Source organism: Myotis lucifugus, unplaced genomic scaffold (assembly GCF_000147115.1).
Source record: "Myotis lucifugus unplaced genomic scaffold, Myoluc2.0 scaffold_30, whole genome shotgun sequence".
NCBI classification, from domain to species: domain Eukaryota; kingdom Metazoa; phylum Chordata; class Mammalia; order Chiroptera; family Vespertilionidae; genus Myotis; species Myotis lucifugus.
In genome coordinates, this window is record NW_005871078.1 from 1366273 (window position 1) to 1382578 (window position 16306).

The 16306-nt window shown below is 35.4% G+C and overlaps 1 protein-coding gene across 1 annotated transcript in view; it reads left to right on the forward strand.

Annotated features, from left to right (window-relative positions):
- Positions 1-16306, forward strand: part of ADAMTS20 (ADAM metallopeptidase with thrombospondin type 1 motif 20) — a 167696-nt gene that overhangs the window by 114896 nt on the left and 36494 nt on the right. The window contains 1 exon segment of the mRNA XM_014454071.2: positions 13311-13478. Within this exon segment, the coding sequence (XP_014309557.2) occupies positions 13311-13478 (168 nt within the window).

Sequence of the window (16306 nt, forward strand, 5' to 3'; positions counted from 1 at the left end):
TAAATTTAACCAGGAAAACAAAAAGAGAAAAACAGCTGTCTTCAAATATGTTCCCTGTGAAATTGGATGTAGTCTTACTCCAAGGTGTAGAATAAGAATTACAGGTGAATATTTCATATATGTATATCAGTTTCAGCTCAAAATGAACAATAATCATATAGTTTTCCTAAAAAGAAATAGCCACTTCTTTTCCCTGTATCTTAAAAAAAAAAAAAAAAAAAAGGTACAGCCCTAGCCAATTTGGCTCAGTGCATAGAGCGTCGGCCTGAAGACTGAAGGGTCTCAGGTTCCATTCCTGTCAAGGGCACATGCCTGTGGGGCTTGCAGGAGGCAGCCCAATCAATGATTCTTTCTCATCATTGATGTTTCTCTCTCTCTCTCTCTCCCCCCCTCTCCCTTCCTCTCTGAAATCAATAAAAATATATTTTTAAAAAGGTAAATTTTTCTATTTGTGCAAATCTCAAAATGTGTTTAGTAAACCCTCACATTTAATTAATAACTTAGATGATTATAGATTGAAAATTTCCTTCAGGGTTTCTAAGGCATTACCTTATCCTCTAGCAATCTCAGCTATTATGAAGTCTGGTAATCTGATTCCCGGCCTGTTGTATATACCTTTTTTCTACACCTGAGCCACTGAGGCTTTTGGTTTCTTCTCTTAATCCCTAGTGTTCTGATACTTCATGATGAAGTGACTTAGTGTTTTAAAATTTAGTTTGCTAGGCATTCTGTAGGTCCCTCCATTAAGGAGACTGGTGTTGAGAAATTGACTGTATTATTTCTTAGATAATTTCTTAGATAATTTCTATGCAAATATTTTCATTGTTCTTTCTTGAACTCTTTCTAGTTAATTATTAGAATTCTTGGATTGATCTCTAATTCTCTTGTTTTTATTTCCCCATTTTCATATCCCTGTCATTTGTTTTTACTTGATGGTAAATTGTCAGTGCCTAACCCATTTACTGAATTATTTACTTTAGTTAAAATATTTTTAACTATCAAAAGATTTTTCTTGCATTCTGATTGTTACTTTTTGGGGGAGTCACAGTATTGTATTCTTGTTTTATCCATACAACATCTACTCTCTGTCTCATTAATTACAGTTTTGTTCTATTTTGAGGGGAAATTCTCTCATTTGCCTCTTCATCCCTGGGACCCTTTCTTTAGGGTGTGAGTGAGTGGTTTTCTAGTTTTCCTGTTAAAGCTTTTCTTCAAAAGTTGATGAACCTCTGCAGCTCATTCTTGTTTAACAGTAAAACACTAGGGAATTCATTGAAAGCTCTGCAATTACATAGAATTTAGTGACTGATGATTTTCCCTGTGAATCAATATTTGTCAGAGAAGAACCCCTAATGCCCTGTTTGTGAGGAAGGGTGGTCCTGCTTAAGCCCAAGCAGTTTAAGTTCTCCAGGAAACAGGCCCCTATCTGGCTGCAGAGTAGAGGCGTGGCAGCACTACTTGCATCCGGGTGCTGAGCCTGAGGGTGGGGGAGTGGGGGGGGGGTGTTGGATACAAGTTGTCCTTGCTTCACATTGACCTCTCTTTTTGTTATCCTCTCTGCTTCTTCTGAGGTTGCTGAAACCTATTTTATTTACTTTGACTTTGTGGGTTGAAAACAATTGAGGAGAAGACATGAATACGTATGGTCAGTCACTCCACTGTTTTTAACTGAAACTGTTTTGTTGTTTTTTAACCCAATATCTATTCACCTTCTATTTCACTTTCTCTACCTTCTCCTCACTCTGGAAATAACTTGAAGTGTGTCTGACATGTTTTTCACCATCAAGGTAAACAGTCCTCCCCCCCCCACCCCACCCCCACCCCCGAAACAGACAGGATCTTCCTGAAATTCCATTGGAGTGTTTACCCTCCTTATCTCACCACAGAATGAGTTCTCACTGTAAGAGTCCTGATCATATTCCATTCAAGTGTTTACTAGAGGAATCCAAGCCACAGTTATATTTCCACTATCTCTTTTATATTTCCTTAGTATTTGGGAAAGGAAGAAAAAGGAAGGAGAATGGAGGTTTCACATGCATTTGGAATATTGAGTTAAGCGCTGTTTTAGGTTCAGTCATAGGTTCTCTTTCATCTCACTCCTGCACTGAGGTGTAGGTATAATTACTACCACTTTAAGATAAGAAGACGGAGGACCAGCAAAGTTAAGTATAAGCATCTACAGGGTTGCTCAGCCACTGACAATTGAGAGTCAAACGTAAATTTTTTTATTCCAGATTCCAGGCCCTTTTTATTATTCTATTCTCTACTCCTTAGTAGTAAATACTATACCCCCACATTAAATTTTAACACAAATAATTCATACTTAAGATAATTTTTAAATTAGCTTTAATTCCCTGAAATATTAAATCAACCCCTAAAACATTCTTGCTTCAAAACTTTTATTGCATATGATAAAGAGACACAATTATGTGGAATGGCACATTTTAATTTCAGCTCTGACTTTTCCTTTGGTGAAGTATACATAGAGCTCTCTTTTTATTTCTCATCTGAGAGTTCTCTGTGCATATTCCTTTCAGATCTTTATAGCCCTACTGAAAAGCAAACTTCTTGGCTTTATTTCTGTTAACTCCCGCAGCTAGTACGAAAACATTTGTAGAAACGTGGAATGGTAAATCCTGCTATTCTGCTGGCACTTGATTTTAAGAATTTTGTAAATGTTACCATAGTAACTAGTGCCTTAAAAGTAAAAAATAAAAAATTAAAAAGGTATGCTTTCGTTATTTCCCTGGTCTCTTTACCTTTCCATGGTCCGCCCACACTGGATAGATGGATGTGCTCTGTTTCCTACAGGAAGGCAGATGCTCCTGATTCTGATGGAGGCTCCTGGGGGGTGAGGCAAAAATAAGGTTTTCATCATGGGATGTGCCATATGGTCTTACAAGTCCCGTGTGCTGTGATTTGTATAAAGACATCCAGAAAAAGTAAATTCACAGTATTGGCCCCAAAAGGATAGTTAAAACTAGACAACATTTATATTATTCTCATACGGGCAATAACATTTTGTCCCTCTTAATCATATCATTATAAAGATTTGTGTTATTCAATGAGTAAATAAAAACTCCAAACAGGAACTCTTTAGATTAGTTCCACTTGCTAAACAGATTTTATAGAGGAGTTTGAAATGTGTATTACCCCTTTGTAGTACAAACAAACTGCATACTATTAGAAAGGTAAAAGAATGAATTACCAGTTTTAAACTAATGGCAGTTTTTCCTGAGTGTTTCTTGTTACAGATGGTGCTTAACATTTTGAATACAAATCACAATTTCTGTTGCTTCTAGCAAATAAACCTTCATTCAGTACTGTTTGCAGATTCATAATTATTGCTTATCATATCTTACTATTGGACAAAACTAATCTAATAATAGAGTAATTATCAAATAACTTGGGTGACTTTTCATGCTGATTTATTTTATGTGTGGGAAATAATATTGTATGATAAGTGAACATTTCTGTATAAAGTACTTGCATGAGTTATTGCAACTTTCATCCAGGTTTTATATTTGAAAATGAAGATAATCACAAAACTTTTCCAAAGTCATAATTTAGACAATATTAACAATTTGATTGTAGTAAAATATCTTTAAATATTATTTCCAGTTGAATAAGCCATATTGCATTGACTAGCTTAAAACTTTAAATCTACTGTGGGTATCTAAATCTATACACATATATGTTCAAAAGTAAAATTTTAGAACCTAAAATAGAAGATAATTTTACAATTCCAGTATTATAAAGATATGAAAATAATGAAAGTTTACAGGATGTTATTAAGCATATATTTCTTTGACCTTTAAGTTGGAACTCAACATTTTTTCAAATGAATCTGCCTTAAAATTTTTTAAATGTCTGAAGGTTCCAGTTTTACATATAATCAGATGCAATGCAATAGAATAAAATATTTCAATGGTGAATATTTTTAAAACCAAATGCAGTCTTGGTTTATTAAAGCTGTATAGTCAAAGGATGTCTGTAACAGGTTAAAAAGGAAAATTTCAAACTCCATTAAACTTTAAAACTCTAAGTATAATCTTTCAGGAAATACTATGAATGGGGTCCCTGTTGATAGATTTAGTATCTCACTCCTTAGTGCACATATGTGTTGAATTAAAGGAACAGTAGCAGCAGTATTTTATAGATTTGACACTCTATCTTAATATGCATATTTTACCTTTTTTGTTTGTTTTTGTTTAAACAGAGGAATACCTTACTCACTGTGGATGTTTTACTCTAACTACTTTAATGTCTTACTTCTCTAATTATTGAGGAGCTCAGTTTAAAAGTATTCCAACACTGTAGATAATGCCCTTAATTACAAAGCAGTTGTATAAAACTTTTATCTAAGATTCTACTGTAGTAAGAGGTTTTTCTCTTAGAAATGTGGGTATCATTAGCTTCCTAAAGATTTCAAAACCATGTTGTTCCTGGGGCTTAGATATAGCCTCTATTGTTATAGGCTTCTTAAAAATTGGAAAGAAAGAAAAAAAACACATATATGCATAGATGCATACATGCATTAGTGTTTTATTCCACATAATATCTAATTTCTGGTCTATATTGACATGAAACTCTATCAATTCCCTATTTAATTTGTCATTTCATAGACATACCTCTTGTTTCATAATGGTATTATAAGGACATTTGACATAATCACCAAAACATCATTTAATAAAATCTTTACCAAAATAGCTACGATTAAAATTTTTCCATTAAAAAAACTCAACTTTGCTACAAAAACATAAAATAGCTTGGTTTAGAAAAAGTGCAAAAGAAAAATAAATACTACATGTACCTATACTGAGAAATTCATTGATACCCTGGGCTTTTCCTGAAGACTAGGGGATTTCCTTGAGATGAAGGAAAACACTAATTCCCTCAAGTTATTCCAAGAGAGACACTCTATACCTAATTATGTTTTAGCTATTCCAATATGTTTGTTTTTAAGTCAGAACCACTCCATTTTATGCATTTTAAACTGATGCTTCTTATTCAGATGAATTTGTTCTGATGGAAATGATTTATGGTTTGTAATGAGAGGGTTAGACTTGTACTGTGTAATGATGACATTGCTGTTAGTTTAGCTCTCCTAAAGCAAAAATCGTGTGAATTCTTTGTCACAGGGTAGTAGGTTTTTCCTTGGTTGTCTGAATAAATTAGCTAATATCTGCCATGCCGTGAACAGTTGGGTAAGTGTGACACCCAGCTACATGTCTGTGAGCTTTTATGCCTTTTTGTTTATCCTCACCTGAGGATATTTTTCCATGGATTTTTAGAGAGTAGAAGGGAGGGGGAGAGGCAGAGAGAAATATTGATGTGAGTGAGACACATCTACTGGTTGCCTCCCGCACTCACCCAGACCGGGGCTGGAGGATCGAGCCTGCAACTAAGGTGTGTGCTCTTGACCTGAATCAAACCTGAGACCCTTCAGTCTGCAGGCCAATGCTCTAACCACTGAGCTAAACCAGTGAGGGCGGATGACTATGGACCTGTGATAGATGTCATATCTAGAAATAAAGTAAAAATTTGTTTCTTTACATTTGCATGATTGATGACTTATGAGTTTTATGTTTTGAAAAAGCAATTAGAAAATTCCAAGTATTTTGAAAAGCAAAGTGAAAGTTATTAGTAATACACCACTTATTTTTATATGGTTTAGTATTTTCTTGTTAGTCATTTTTTGGTCTAATAGCAACATTAAAAAACTAAAATTAAGGCAAATGACTGAGAGAAAATTTATTATATTTATGTCTAGTTAGATTATTTAGGATAGGTGAAAAACAAATTGCCATAATTTTTAACCATCTATGAAATGGTTTGTGACTAAGCAATATTGAATAAAATGTTTACAATAGTATTATCACATTTTGAAATATTCCATTTAACTTTAAATATTTTCCTGATCAGCAAATGGAGAGGAGTGTTAAAAGGAGTAGTTTTATTGTTATAAGATACCTCTAGTTCTGATTAATTGACCTTGAATGATTAACTGACCTCTGCTGATTTTATTTATTTTAACAATTTTTAAATTATAGTTGACATACAATATTGTATTCATTTCAGATGTGCAACATAGTGATTGGATGCTTATATACCTTACAAAGTTATTGCCACAAGATGACTAGCACCCACCTGACACCCTACACAGTTATTATGATATTATTGACCATATTCCCTATGCCAGTGATGGTGAACCTTTTGAGCTCGGCGTGTCAGCATTTTGAAAAACCCTAACTTAACTCTGGTGCCGTGTCACATATAGAAATTTTTTGATATTTGAAACCATAGTAAAACAAAGACATATTTTTGATATTTATTTTATATATTGAAATGCCATTTAACAAAGAAAAATCAACCAAAAAAATGTGTTCGCGTGTCACCTCTGACACGCGTGTCATAGGTTCGCCATCACTGCCCTATGCTATTCTTTACATCTCTGTGACTTACTTTACAATTGGCAGTTGTACTTAATCCCTTCACATTTTCCACCCATTTTCTACCCACCTCCCATCTGACAACCATCAGTTTGTTCTTTGTGCTTCTATTGCTCTTGTTTATTCATTATTTTTTATTTTAGATTCCACATATATGTGAAATCATATATTTGTCTTTCTCAGTCTGACTTATTTAGCATAATACCCTCTAGGTCAGTGGTAAGCAAACTGTGGCTCGCGAGCCACATGCGGCTCTTGAGCTACATGTGGCTCTTTGGCCCCTTGAGTGTGACTCTTCTACAAAATACCACATGCGGGCACGCATGTACAGTGCAATTGAAACTTCGTGGCCCATGCGCAGAAGTCGGTATTTTGCGGAAGAGCCACACTCAAGGGGCCAAAGAGCCGCATGTGGCTCGTGAGCCGCAGTTTGCCGACCACTGCTCTAGGTCCATCCATGTTGTCGCAAATGGAAAGATTTTATTCTTTTTATGGCTGAGTAGTATTCTATTGTGTATACCACATTTCTTTATCCATTCATCTGTTGATGGAAACTTAGGTTGCCTCCATATCTTGGCTATTGTAAATAATTCTGCAGTGAACATAGGGTGTTTGGGACTTTTTCAGATAAACACCAGAATTGGGTTTGCTGGGTCATATGGTAGTCCTATTTTTAAATTTTGGAGGTTTTTTCATAATCCGTGCACTGGACCTCTAGTAATTAATAAATGATAATAGAAGTATAAACTGTGTTTTGCATACTCACAACTATGAACTTACTTTTGTTCACCCTGTATTTGTGCTGATTGCCCCTTATTGGATATATCATTTGTAAATATCTTCTTCCACTCGGTAGGTTTCATTTTTGTTTAGTCAATGGTTTTCTTCACAGTGCAAAAGCTTTTTAGTTTGATGTAGTCCCCCAATTGTTTATTTTCACTTTGTTGCATTTACCCTAGAGGCATATCCAAAAATATATTCCTAAGACCAATGTCAAATAGTTTATAACCTATGTTTTTCTAAGACTTTTATGGTTTCAGGTCTTATATTTAAGTCTTTAATCCATTTCAAGTTTATATTGTGTATGGTGTAAGAAGGCAGTCTAGTTTAAATTTTTTTGCATGTATCTGTTTAGTTTTCCCAGCACCATTTACTGAAGAGATTGCCTTTACCCAATTGTATTTTCTTACTTCCTTTCTCATAGATTAATTTACCATATAAGCATGGTTTTATTTCTTGACCCTCTATTTCACTCCATTGATCTATGTACCATACTGTTTGATTATAATAGTTTGTAGTGTAGATTGAAATCAGGGAGTGTTATACCTCCAACTTTGTTCTTTCTCAATAGCTTTGGTTATTCAGGGTCTTTTTTGGTCCCATCTATTTTTAGGATTATTCTAATTTTGTGAAAAATGCCATTTATATTTTGATAGGGATTGCATTGCATTGAATCGGTAGATTGCTTTGGGTAAATATTCTCCCAGTTTATGAGCACAGTATATCCTTCCAGTTATCTGTTTTCCTCCTCAGTTTCTTTCATTATGTCTTACAGTTTTCAGAGAAGAGGTCTTTTACCTCCTTAGTTAAATTTATTCTCGGGTATATTATTCTTTTAAAAAAATACATTTTTATTGATTTCATAGAGGGAGAGAAAGATAGAAACATCAATGATGGAGAGTCACTGATCTGCTGCCTCCTGCATGCCCCCTCCTGGGGATCAAGCCCACAACCCTGGGCATGTGCCCATGTGCCCTGACAGGGAATCTAACCATGACCTCCTGGTTCATAGGTCAGTGCTCAACCACTGAGCCATACCAGCTGGGCTATGATTCTTTTTGATGCAATTGTAAATGGGATTATTTTCTTAATTTCTCTTTCTGATCATTTGTTATTAGTATATGAAAATACAAGAGATTTATGAATATTAATTTATATCCTACAACTTTACTAGAGTTATAAATAGTTTTTTAGTGGAATCTTTAGGGTTTTCTATATATAGTATCATTCTATCTCAAATAGGGACTTTTACTTATTACTTTACAAGTTGGATGTCTTTTATTTCCTTTGCTTATCTGATTGCTGTGCCTAGGACTTTCTATACAATGTTCAATAAAAGTGGTGAGAATAGGTATTCTTGTTTTTAGAGTTTTCTGAGTTTGGCCGTTTTCTTTATCCTTACCTAAATATTTATATGAAATATTATTTTACCAAAATTACATATAAAAAATAGAGGTTCAATGAGGTTAAATAACTTACCTATGGTTAGCCATCTTGTAAAGTCTATAAAAGCCATTTTATGTATAACTAAGGTCAGGCTACTTTATTGCCTATTAAGGTATATACCAATTCTCTTAGTGTGTTTCCCACTATTGTCAGAGAGGGTGGTAAATCAGATAAACATAATAGGTTATAATAATCTACACACACACACACACACACACACACACGGTTTTCCATTTTCTAGACCTGAAGATAAATTTCATTTCCTTATTTTGTTTAGAAATTTAAGTTTCCAGAGTTAATCAAGCATCTCACAAATTAAATCAGTTCATTCACTCTTCTGTAGTGTTTTTTAAAATTTCCTTTCCCTTAAAAAATGGTTTTATTGATTTTAGAGAGGAAGGGAGGGAAACACCGATGAGAGAGAAAACATAAATTGGTTGCCTCCTGCATGACTACCACTGGGGATTGAACCCACAACCCGGGCATTGAACCAGGAATTGAACCCATGATCTCTTGGTGCATGGGTTGACCCTCAACCACTGAGACATACCGGTCAGGTTGTAGTATTCTTATATGTAAACAAATGAAGCAATAATCCACATTTCAAATATCAAAAGTAATCTTATTCTGTAATATACAACTAAACTTTAAAATAAGAATAGAGTTGTCTCAAAGTTAATCATATTCAGAGTGGACTGACTGATTTCAATTCTCACCTTGGTATTGAAAGTGCCGGGCAACCTGCATAACTGCAGAATCTATTACAATTTGAGGGCTTACAAATTCTATATTTGTTTCAAATGTCCTGTTTTCCATAAGAAGACATTTGTCTTCACCTATTTTATAGGAATGGTTAATGTAAGTTGCTTGCATTTAATGTTGCCACTTCTGAAGAGCATATCTACTATTCCATAGTAGTTATGAAAAAATCTGAGAATTTAAGATTATGTCAACTAAGAATGATAGAGGTGATTTTTAAGAAAAAAATGTTTGCATAAGAATACTTTGAATGAATTATACAGTATTAATAAAACTTTAAGGGACTAGGATGGTTCTGAGGTATAAAAAATAAAAGATTGTTGGGGTACAAGAAAAAAGACTGGCATGTTGGGTATTCCTACTAAATGGGGTATTTTTGTGGAATCTTTACAACTCAGAATGTACTGTGGTTTGAGAGAGGGAGGGTAGCATGTCACTATTTATTTACACTAATATTGCCTCATTCCAACTAATACATCATTCTTGATATAACATGTTCTTTTTTTACTTAAATCCCTTCATGGATTTAATCAGATATGATAACATAATTATTTTTCTTCAAATATTGGAGAAAGCGAGCTCTGCTTCAAAAGCAAAACAAAGATATAATCTATGTTGCAATACTTTAATTTTCTATTTTTTTTGTCTCTCCTCTAGAGGAACTTGAGTTTATTAACCAATAAATATTTTTCATGGAATTTAAAATGTTTTAATAAGTTATTTTATAGTTTACTAAAAACAAATAAGAATTGTTTATACCAAGGATTGGCCTCAGTTAATCAGCTGATATTTATTGTACTTGACATTTTGTGGGTGATCTAAAAGTTTCTTGACCTGCAGAAGGCTGGGTAGATGAAGCATGTGGCAAAAATAGAAAATGAAGTGATAAAAACAGAGGGAGCCTCAGACAGAGGAGTTCAGAAAACTGGAAGACTGATACGTGTTTACCCTAGAAATGGGGTTGACTCAGAGCTTTAAGGATAAGATTTAGAAAGCTGGGAAGTGATTAGTCAAGGTAAAAGGAAGTATCTGAATAAGGTACTGCTATTGAGTGACTATGTCACATTAAAGAGAAGTGATTATTGCCCTAACCGGTTTGGCTGAGTGGATAGAGCGTCAGCCTGCGGACTCAAGGGTCCCAGGTTCGATTCCGGTCAAGGGCATGTACCTTGGTTGCGAGCACATCCCCAGTAGGGAGTGTGCAGGAGGCAGCTGATCGATGTTTCTCTCTCATTGATGTTTCTAACTCTCTATCCCTCTCCCTTCCTCTCTGTAAAAAATCAAGAAAATATATTTTAAAAAAATAAAGAGAAGTGATTATATCATCCCTGAGTAGAGCAAAGGTCGCATGATAGAAAGTAAGGTTGGAAAGGTGTGTTAACTGAAATTTGGTGGATGAAGAAAGCAAGGAAGTATACTAAGTTTTGGGTTTTACTATTAAAGACAATAAAGAGCCTTTGTCAGTTCTTGAGGGACGAAGAAGAGAAAGAATTAAAGATGGCCTCAAGTTAGAATATGTAGTTTTGTGGAGAATAATCTTAATTTTGATAGTGTATTGCAGTATCCAAGTTTACAGGCCATTCACAGATGCTGCCTATAGAGAAAAATCTTTAATGTCTCCTCTTATGTTACATAGTTTTGTAAGTGAATTGGTTATTCTTATAAGCAGTTTACTGCACACTTACTGAGTGATTCTTGGATTCTTGGAACTGTTAAAAGAACTCAGAATTTTGCAAAACAGACACACAGGAGCAGTATCTAGATAAGGCATATCGAAATATATAAAACTATCCATCTTTGTTCATCAACAAACCTACTTCTTCAAGACTGAGTTTAAATATTACTTTCTTCTTTGTACTTATGAAATAACCCAGAGAGAAATGACCAGTTTCCATGAATTTCTTAAATCTATTATATTTTTTATTGAATAATTTTAATGGTCTTTAGTGTCTTGTGTTTTTTTCTCTGAACTTTATTGGGTTTAATATTTAAGATATACCCTGCCATTATTAACTTAACAGGTGTATATGTCATTTAGATTATGAGTACTTTGAGGGTAAATTTAGGGCAAAAGCAAGAGATGGTATTTAACGAATCTGCAATTCTTGGTATATTGTAGAAAGTGATATTTATAATGAATAAAATAGTATTTCTTCATTTTTCACAAGTACTACTGTGTTGCCATAATTAATATTCACAGTAATTACTACTTTTTAAAGATGGGCTAACATGGAGAGTAATGAATTTTCTTTTGTTCAAATGGTTACAATTTTAAAGTTAGAAAAAATAACAACACACCTTAGGAGAAAAACTCTCTTCTCTGTGTGACTATGCATGTATACTCCCTGATAGTATAGGCTTAATACTTGATGATATATGATGTTTTGGGTGTAAAATATGTTATACTCTTTGAAAAATAAACAGTGAGCTAAAGAAACAGGCAGGGAAATGCTCAAGATAAGTGGCCAAAATGAGTAGAGCATATAGATAGGTCTTGTAAGACAGTCAATCTCAGGAAAGAATGTACACTTAATACAGTTTAGGAGACCTGTAGATATTGTTCACAAATTAAGTGTGTTAGTGGAATGTAAAGGCTGTATGTGTTAATGGGAAGAGAAGAGAACATCTCAGATATGATAACAATAAGTCAATACTCAAGACAATTTAAATTACTTGTCTACACAAATGAGATTTATTATTGCAGGTAATATAAAAAGGTAAATTATTCCCAAACTATTTTTAAGTTACAATAGTTTAAGCATCGAATAATCTGTATTAGTCTAACAGTCTTTGAACTCAGAATATTCATGAAATGTATAATATATTATCTAAGGTCCTCAGAACTTGGGATATGTTTCTAAATGAAACCATATGTGAGCAGCTGTCTCAGAGTTATGAGAGGACTTGTCTGGAATTTGCATCTTCTTTGCTTAACGTTTCCCTGGTGCGTATATCATGCTCGCACATGTAAGTGTCCTCTCTGAGACTATGTGAAGGAAAACAATAGAAGAGGAAGCTAATATTTCCTGAAGATGCACCACGGGTGATAGGTCTAAGTTAGACATTTCATATTCTCTATCTCACATCTCATGTTAATCTTCATACTAAACCTGTAATATTGGTGGTGTTATCCCCATCATATAAGTGAAGAAACCAAGGCTTGCACAGGTGATAAAATGTGCCTAAAGTTACCCCACTAGTAAGTGGCAAAGCTGGTATTCAATGCCGAGCCCAAGCTCTCTCCACTGCATTGCCCTGGCCTCATTCATGAAATGGCAACTGGCTGAAACAAATTCAAATCATTGTTTATCTATGTCTTTACAGAGATTTTAGTCATTTTGTTTTGTACTGAATATATTGGAAGGCTAATGGCAAAGAGATACATCTTCCAGGTTGATGCAAAAACCAAGCCAGAACTAAATTGCACTTTAAAAACACATTTTCAGATTTCTCAATTACAGTTTTCTGCATCAAGAGATCACTGCATTATTTTAAACATCCCAAACATACTTTGCAGCGTGAAAAAGCATATGGGGTTAAAAATAGAAGAGCTGGTGACTACACAAAACAGAGCAAGTTTTGTTGGATTATGTGTGATAGCAGGAGTTAACCTCAGATAGTCTTAAATCTTAAAAGATCTAAAAGCATTTATATGTCAGAAAAGTGCTTGGTATATTGTAGACAATATTTTTAATAGAATAAAGGGATAATTTATGATATCAACGTTAACCCAGGGGGGACTGGCAACTTTTAAATTCTGTCTAATTAGAAATATCAAAGCAATGAGGTTTTGATTGCTTATGTTATATACTTCTTGCAGATAAATTTAAATTAAGATAAAATGAATCAAGTGCATTTGTATTTGTCTTCTAGTGTTCAGCTTCTTGTGGTAAAGGTTTAAAGTACCGTGAGGTGCTTTGTGTTGACCAAGTTCAAGGGAAATTAGAAGAAAAATACTGCAGTCATCTCCGGAAACCTCGAACTCACAAAGCTTGTAGATCTGGCAGGTGCCCTTCATGGAAAGCCAAAAGATGGAAGGAGGTATGTGATGTATTTTTATAATTATATAAATTTAAAGAGAATATCTTTGCATTTAAAGAGAATATCTTAATTTATTCCATAAGCTTTCAATAACCTTGAAAGTTTTACTTCACCAAAATGTGCTTTTTTTCTGTTATACATTTTTGTACTAATCTCTGAATTAATGCTGTACAGTGTTAACCACATTTGCTAAGTCTCTAGTTAAATAACAAATGAGTCATTTAATTTTTGTATGGCAGTAAACTTTATAAGAAATTCTATTATTGAATACTAGGGGGGTTACTGAGAATTGTAATATTGTTCCAGGTATCTTAACAGTAAATACATAGAATGAGGTATTTAGTAACTTCCTTGTTTCCACACCAAAGTCTTGGGTTTGAGCTAATGTTGAATCTTGGAAAAGGGAATGTTAAGTTCCAGAAGGAATTTTAACCGGATTTTTAAAGTTAAGTGACAGAACTGGGTGCCCAGCCCTAACTAAGACTAGAATGCACACACACTTGGAAAAAGCTCAGCAAAAAGGAAGCTGGTACGTAGGTGGCATCCAGGCTGAGAACTCAGTTTATAAAATAAGGATGATCGATACCTGCCCTGGCAAACTCAGGGAAGTAAGCTCAACAATCTAAATTGGGGGAGGCAGACCTTTCAGCATGGTTGTCAAGTAAAGACCAACTTGGTCAAGGCCATGAATGAAGTCAGAAACTTTAACTAGAACAACTGTCCGAGGCCTGATTCCAATGAGTTTGGGCTTCCAACTCAGCCTCTGGCTGCTCTCAGGGGTACCTTAGGGTGCCTACCCATTTCTTAAAGGGCCTAGTCCTGCAACAGGAAAAAGAAACCAATTTTCTGCTGATGGAGCTTCCTTGTCTCTGTCTGATGTTGGAACTATGTTTATTAGAAAAGTAGGGGTTCCCCTGGACTTCTAAGTCATCATATACTCTGTGGGTTCAGAGCCTTGGTGCAGGGCGCCGGGCTTTGAGTGCCGCGGTGTCAAAGTGTTGTCACTGAATAAAAAAGCCCCCAAATGCAGCGAGCATCTCAGGTTCCTTTGAAGGAGAGGCAGCCTCAGTCACTGAGAAGTGAGGTTAATGGTTGACTAAAAAGTATGGGCAGACACACCTGTTTTTTAATCCCTCAGAGCATACATACATTCTCAAGCATTTGCTTCTACATGTAACTTTAGTAAAGGAAATAACACCATTCTTAATGGTTTAGCAGAGGTCATGATTTAAAAGATCTTCTGCTAGCTGTTCTATTTAGTGAATGCCACTACTACCTACTAGGTTAAGAAAGAAATACCACACCATCTGCCTCCTTTTCCCTTGACCCCACAGTTAGTCACTCAACGGGTTCTCTCAATTCTATCCAGGCAACTCTTGTATCTTCCTTGTGACCACCCCTATCTAGTTCATCCTCACCTGATCCCTAATGTATAATGTTCTCCTTGCATATATCTTGGTCATTATTTACTTGCACATAGTGTGAGCTTTAGAAGAACTTGGATGTGACCATGTCACTTGGTATCGTCTATGACTAACCCTTGTCTTCAGAGGGTGAATCTGAAACCTAACCCATGCTTACTTCTTCCACATAACCCTAGCCACTGAACCCTGGACACCAATGGATATCTTGTTCACTAAGTACTTTGCTGAGTATCTAGTTTAATACTTCTGGCTTTGACTACCACAATTTAGTTGCAAAAAGGACTTGCCACCTCATAATGTATGTTATATTTTTCATATTGTGATTTTGCTTAAAGTGGGGGTTTGCCTTACTTTATCTGATGTGGCAGAATAATGGCAAAGTAGCTCCCACAGAGGGTGGAGCAGAGTAAAGGCACTGAACCCAGCTTGGGGCACATACCTCCCAATTCGGACATCAGGCAGGAGCTGCTGGGGGATGGGAGTGGAAGTGAGAGAGACTTTTTGCTGCTTCTTCCCCACCAGCATTCCTGTGGATCTCCCAGATTCTGCAGCTGCTGGGGTTGGTACTCAGGAGGGACCCTTTCTGACTCTTGACCTCCAAACCCGCAACAGTGAATCAATTGTCAGTTCTAACACATTGGCCTTGGCCTACATCAAGTATGACATTCTGTAGGATTCCCTAAAGGAATGTATTTGAGGGGTTTCTAAGATACAGCTAGGAATATTCAGAGACCACAGAACATGGATGGTCTTGTACAGACTCCGCTTTCTTCTCTTTGAGTTGGTTTTCCTCGCCACAGAAATTAGCTTCAGACGCCCACACAGTCCCCACATCTCTCCCAGAGACAAACGACCACTTGTGAAGCCGCTGGCTTTTGATTTATGCTATAAAAAGCACCCACACGAAGTTCATTAACAATTGCAGGCTGTCATTGCACTGCATATAATAATGTCCAACAGAAGTGTAATTTCAGAGGCAGTTAGGAGATAATCACTGGTTGCTACTTGGTTCGGACTGCATAAATTGTAACCGAGCTCTAATACAATCGCTCACTATAAAATAATCTTTATTTTAATACTATTTTACATTATACCTCAAATGGAGAGACTCATTTGGCAAATGGTGACCAGACATGTGCTCAAATGAGTTTTGGTGTAACACCTTCATTCAGGGCTTGATATCATTTTTTTTAATGAAAGGATTTAGTAATGCACTTTAATGACTGCTGCTAAACAGGAACAAACATTGCTACACAGGGCCATTTGTCCTCTAGGTCCAGATGTATACCTTTAGAGGCAAATTAAATACTACAGTTCTTTAAAACACACACACACACACACACACACACACAACATACTACCCTCCCCCGCTTTCTGGAACCAAAAAGATTTTCCCCCACTTAA